General features: G+C 41.7%; 1 protein-coding gene across 1 annotated transcript; it reads left to right on the top strand.

Annotated features, from left to right (window-relative positions):
- On the top strand, positions 1-1,119 carry LOC115414901 (5-hydroxytryptamine receptor 1E-like). Its single transcript, XM_030128262.1, has one exon. It carries the CDS (start codon positions 1-3, stop codon positions 1,117-1,119), a length of 1,119 nt encoding a protein of 372 aa, XP_029984122.1.
- Positions 1,120-5,953: the final 4,834 nt, after the last annotated feature.

The raw sequence follows: 5,953 nt of genomic DNA, 5'->3' as shown, positions 1-5,953 counted from the left end.
ATGGATCGTTACCCAGGCGACAGTACCACAGGACCCAACATCACCACCAACTGCACCGGTCCCCGTCCCAGTACCCTGCAGATGGCGCCCTTCACCGACGTGACGGCTGTGGTGGCGGTGGTCCTGGGCCTCCTCACCCTCCTCACCGCGCTCATCAATAGCGGCGTCATAGTCGCCATCTGCACCACCAAGAAGCTCCACCTACCTGCCAACTACCTCATCTGTTCTCTGGCGGTCACCGACTTCCTGGTGGCGGTGCTGGTGATGCCCATCAGCATCCTCTACATCACCATGGAGACGTGGGCGCTGGGTCAGGTGGTGTGTGAGGTGTGGCTGAGCGTAGACATGACCTGCTGCACCTGCTCCATCCTGCACCTCTGCGTCATCGCTTTGGACCGCTACTGGGCCATCACGAAGGCCATCGAGTACGCACGCAAGAGGTCGGGCCGCCGTGCCGCCGCCATGGTGGGGGTAGTGTGGGTCATCTCCGTTTTCATATCGATCCCACCGTTATTCTGGAGGCGGAGGTCCGGAAGACGGAGCCTGCAGCAGTGCATCATCGAACACGACCACCTGGGCTACACCATCTACTCCACTCTGGGGGCCTTTTACGTCCCCATGGTCGTCATTCTTATCCTCTACTATAAGATCTACAGCGCCGCCAAGACCCTGTACCAGAAACGGGGTTCGTCTCGACACCTGAGCAGTCGCAGCCTGGGCAGTCAGACCTCCGTAGACCACTGCCGAGTCTCCCACACATTCTGCGTGTCCGATTTGTCCAACTCCGATCCCACGCTCGGCGCCAGCGTCTGCATCCCGACCTTTGATGCAGACGTGGACGGGCAGGATGCGAAAAAACAGATATGCACTTCACGGGAGAGAAAAGCCGCCAGGATCCTGGGTCTGATCTTGGGGGCGTTCATTATTTGCTGGTTGCCGTTCTTTTTGAAGGAGCTCCTGGTGGGCCTTGGACTCCTGCAGGCTCCTCAGCTGCTGTCGGACCTCCTCACGTGGCTGGGTTACATTAACTCCCTCATCAACCCCCTGCTTTACACCAGTTTTAATGACGACTTTAAGTTGGCTTTTAAAAAGCTACTGAAGAGAAAGGAGCACGCATAGAACTGAATAGGGATGGGAATTGATAAAAATCTAACAATTCCGATTCCATTATCGATTTTGGTTATCGATCCGATTCTCTTATCAATTCTCATTGGGTGAGGGAATAAGAGTACAAACGGGTGTGTTTGCATTAACTGTCTTTTATATTTCCATCTCTGCACAGAAAATATATACAGTATGTACAAATAATAACAAATGACGCTGGACCCAGTTTGGGGGGGGCTGCAGTGAAAGTGAAACTAAAGATCACCCAAAAACCACTTAAAATTACCCAAAAGACACCCAAAAATTACCTCCAAAACCACCTAAAAACCACTTAATAATTACCCAAAAACCACAAAAAATTACCTCCAAAACCACCCAAAAATTACCCCTAAAACCACCCAAAAAACATTTAATAATTACCCAAAAATTGCCCCAAAAACCACTTAATAATTACCCAAAAGACACCAAAAAATCACCTCCAAAAGTACCCAAAAACCACTTAATAATTACCCAAAAACCACCCAAAAATTACCCCTAAAACCACCCAAAAAACATTTAATTATTACCCAAAAATTACCCCCAAAACCACCCAAAAACCACTTAATAATTACCCAAAAACCACCCAAAAATTACCCCTAAAACCACCCAAAAAACATTTAATTATTACCCAAAAATTACCCCCAAAACCACCCAAAAACCACTTAATAATTACCCAAAACCCACAAATAAATTACCTCCAAAACCACCCAAAAACCACTTAATAATTACCCAAAACCCACAAATAAATTACCTCCAAAAGCACCCAAAACCACTTAATAATTACCCAAAAACCACCCAAAAATTACCCCCAAAACCACCCAAAAATTACCCCCAAAACCACCCAAAAACAACCCAAAAATTACCCCCAAAACCACCCAAAATTCCCCCTAAAACCACCCAAAAACCACCCAAAATTTACCCAGAAAAACCAGATATGCACTTCACGGGAGAGAAAAGCCGCCAGGATCCTGGGTCTGATCTTGGGGCGTTCATTATTTGCTGGTTGCCGTTCTTTTTGAAGGAGCTCCTGGTGGGCCTTGGACTCCTGCAGGCTCCTCAGCTGCTGTTGGACCTCCTCCCGTGGCTGGGTTACATGAACTCCCTCATCAACCCCCTGCTTTACACCAGTTTTAATGACGACTTTAAGTTGGCTTTTCAAAAGCTACTGAAGAGAAAGGAGCACGCATAGAACTGAACCAACAGACAAAGAACCAAAGAGAAAGGGTTCATCTGTTTCTGCTGCCGTCCATCTGGTTGGAACTGGGCTGTTCAGCGGCTGAACATCTTCATCCTCATCTTCATAACTGTCTAACTCAGGCACAAATGGACAAAAGTCTGCGGACATGTTGAATTCAGGTGTTTCTTTTCTAACGGGTCTGGGATCCAAAACAATAATGACTAATGTCTAGGGACGCACCGATACCACTTTTTTCCATACCGAGTACAAGTACAAGTACTTACATTTGAGTACCAATACCACCAATACTGAGTAGGGGAGACCAGGGACAGTTGTAACATTTTGGACATTTCTGCCTCTAACTTTGAGCTCTTTTAACGCAGTGTCTTCAAACTTCTATGTAAACGAGCTTCAAGTGTCTGTTAATAAATGACCTAGGACATGTCTGTGCAACACAAATAGAAAATGCATGACTTCATCTCAAACACAAGGAGTGAAATGTTCCAGCTGACCCCATAGTCCGGGTCAGTTGGAACATACTTTGGGGTAAAATGTAACATTATAAAATCAGGGTCATGACAATGACTTCAGATATAGACTGACTCATGGGAAGAGTTGGATTTCATTTCCTAAAGCTGGAAAACTGATCTGGACCAGCAGTTCAAGTCTCATCCCATGACTCTGGAGGTTTTCAGCCATATTTTACTGCAAACTGACATGCAAGTTCTCTCCCCTGTGATGTTACTCATATAAACAATGTTAAGTATTTTTCTATTCAGTATATATTTAATATATATATTACCACCAGTCTAACTTCCATAAATTCAGCCTGATTCTTCTGTGCTATCTCTGTGGGACTCAGTCCATAGTCTGTCTTAGCAGAACCTGTCAGATACTCGGTCAGAATCTGTTGTCGTTGGTCAGTGAACTCCTTTGTTGCAGAGTTGAACCTACTGGTGGAAGTTCACTGGAGCCCTGATCTTCTAACTTCTTCCTCCCTTTGCAGAATCTGTATAGTGACATGGCATATGCCAACAGATCTGACTGACTTCCCATGGACCTTTACATCAGTGCCCACTTCAGAAGGTCCAGAGCCCCCCCCCACCCCCGTCAGTCTTTCTCTTCCAGGACCTAGACATATTAAAAATAAAAAAAAAAAAAAAAAAAAAAAAAACACTGTCAGGGTTCCCATGGTCATGAAATCCTGATAAAACAATTGAATTTTAGCTTGGAGTAGGTTGGAACATTTTAGAAAGTGTTACGATCGACCCCAAGTCAGTGTGTTCCAACTGTCCCTGAGCGCATTAGTGATGAGTTAGCCTGACTGACAGCTGGAAGCTAAAGCAGTACCACAAATAACCGGAATGAAAGGTCCCTAAACAGACACATAATCAACATGACAAACCTTTAATGAGCCCAACTACAAAGCAAGCTATGTCATCACAAAAGTAATTTATGCAAAAATAATTACTTTCTGACCACAAAATGATGTTTTCCCTCACAAATGTGGATGTGTCTGCCTCCCAGAACTACAACTGCCCATGTGGACTAAGGACTAAACTGAGCGTGTGAAGTGTGAATCAGGTGAGTCCTAACTCTTCCATGTCTCTGATTGTCTCTGTTCTTCCTGTAAGTGTCTGTAATCTTTGTCCTGCTCTGACTGTAAAGACTACTGTTCTCCTCATGGATCCATCTACCGTCGTCACATCTGACTGAGGAACAAACATCTACCATTCAGCTACAGTCAAATATGGAGGTTTCTCAACTCTGTGGACATAAATCTGTGGACACATCATATCTCCAGCTGTCAGATGTCCTGTCCAGGAGGATCGGACACACAAACATCAAGATTAATAATCAATAAGATATCTATCCCATAATATAGACGTGTCCCAATACTTTTGTCTATTTGTGTATGAGTTAGTCCAGTGGTTCCAACCTTGTTTGGTTCATGACTTCATTTTAACATCACAAATTTCTGACATCCCCAGACATTCAAAACAGAGACTTTTTTTGCCAAAATTAATTAATTTGTTTTTGATCCTGTAATAGTTTTCTATACTATGTTGCAAATAAATGTTAATTTTAGAGGACATTTAGTCTATATAATGTATAATATACATACATATACTGTGTTTGGTCTGGTTTTCTGACTGTCCAGGCAGGGTGAAGCGTATTAACACATGCGGTCACATGATCGGGTCAATCCAGATATGCCCTCTCAGATTTTATATCCTACATTTTATTTGAACTGGATTTGTATTAGGAAATACGTGTGGTGTTTTAATTATAATGACATATATATTGAATCATTAAAAAATATTTTTTATCAGTGATATTTTTAAAAATTTCTATCAATTGCTAGAAATTTCAGGTGACCCTATTTGAGTCCCAAGTGACCCCACGTGGGGTTGTGACTAGGGCTGTTAGAAAATATGGGTTCTGCTATACATCGCGATATTTCATTTCACATATACTGTATCGATATTAAAAAGTACTGTATGGATATTTTAGGTATTTATTCAGATGCAGATATGGTGGAGGTTCATTTTTGTTTTTTGTTTTTCTTTTTTGTTTATATTTTATTTATTATTCTTTCACAGTCTTTTGTTAAATAATGTTGGTTCCTTTGTTGGATTGAACTCAAATCCTGTTCTGATGTTAGTTGTGAACTAATAGAATCTGAACATTTGAACAGGATCTGAAACTGGAATGTGTGTAAAACAGAATTTCAGTTTGAACACAGTTTGAACATTTGCTGATAGAACATTAGATCCTGTTGGGATCAAATACAAATGTGTTCCGTATTTGTGCAGATTTGTGCTGGAATTCAATTTTTCAAGGAAATAATCATTTTAAAGAAACAAAGAAACAAAAATTTGCCTTTTTAACAGTATCATGATATATCGTATTGTGATCCTAGTATTGTGATTTGTATCGTATCACTAGATTCTTGCCAATACACACCTTTAGTCGTGACCCCAAGGTTGAAAAACACTGAGTTGGACAGTTATGTTCTGAGGCTAATGATGTGTCAGACTTCAGTGTGTTTGTGTGTTTAGTTGGAGTGTGTTTTGTGTTGGACTCATTGGTCAGTGTTGATGACCACGGTCCGACACCAGTAAACATACACTGACCGTCTGTTACAAATACTACGTCAGTCATTTTCTTTCCATGAGTCATTGTTGTCTCATTTATTTTATGCAGATCCTCTAATAAATACAACAGTGGTCCACCTTTAAATAATAAATAATAATTAAAATGCATGTGTTAATAATATATCAGAGCTTCTGTTCAGTGGATAAAACCCTTTCTGGACGAGCTGTGGTTAATGCAGCAACACACCAGTCGAACTATTGTCGCCTGTAAAATAATGACCTAAAACACCAAACCCTTGTGCAAACACAGCAGTTTAAAAACCAACATGTGATTTCACCCATAAAGGCCCATGTGAAACATGAACGGCAGGACCTTAGGAACAAAAATTTGAGATACATGACCAAAACAAACAAAAAAACACAAAAAAAGGCCAACAAATATGATCAAATTAAGCAATAAGAACAAAAACATGGATAAACATGAGCAAACACTTGAAACATTAACAACATGATGTGAGGACAGTTCATGTTTTTC

The sequence above is a fragment of the Sphaeramia orbicularis genome, chromosome 24 (genome assembly GCF_902148855.1).
Source record: "Sphaeramia orbicularis chromosome 24, fSphaOr1.1, whole genome shotgun sequence".
Classification (NCBI taxonomy): Eukaryota; Metazoa; Chordata; class Actinopteri; order Kurtiformes; family Apogonidae; genus Sphaeramia; species Sphaeramia orbicularis.
Note: the sequence above shows the minus strand (reverse complement) of the source record. Positions and strands in the feature narration are given on the sequence as shown.

What these genes read in the sequence shown, in the direction of transcription:
- LOC115414901 (XM_030128262.1), top strand. Translation starts at nt 1, where the DNA reads ATGGATCGTTACCCAGGCGACAGTACCACAGGACCCAACATCACCACC.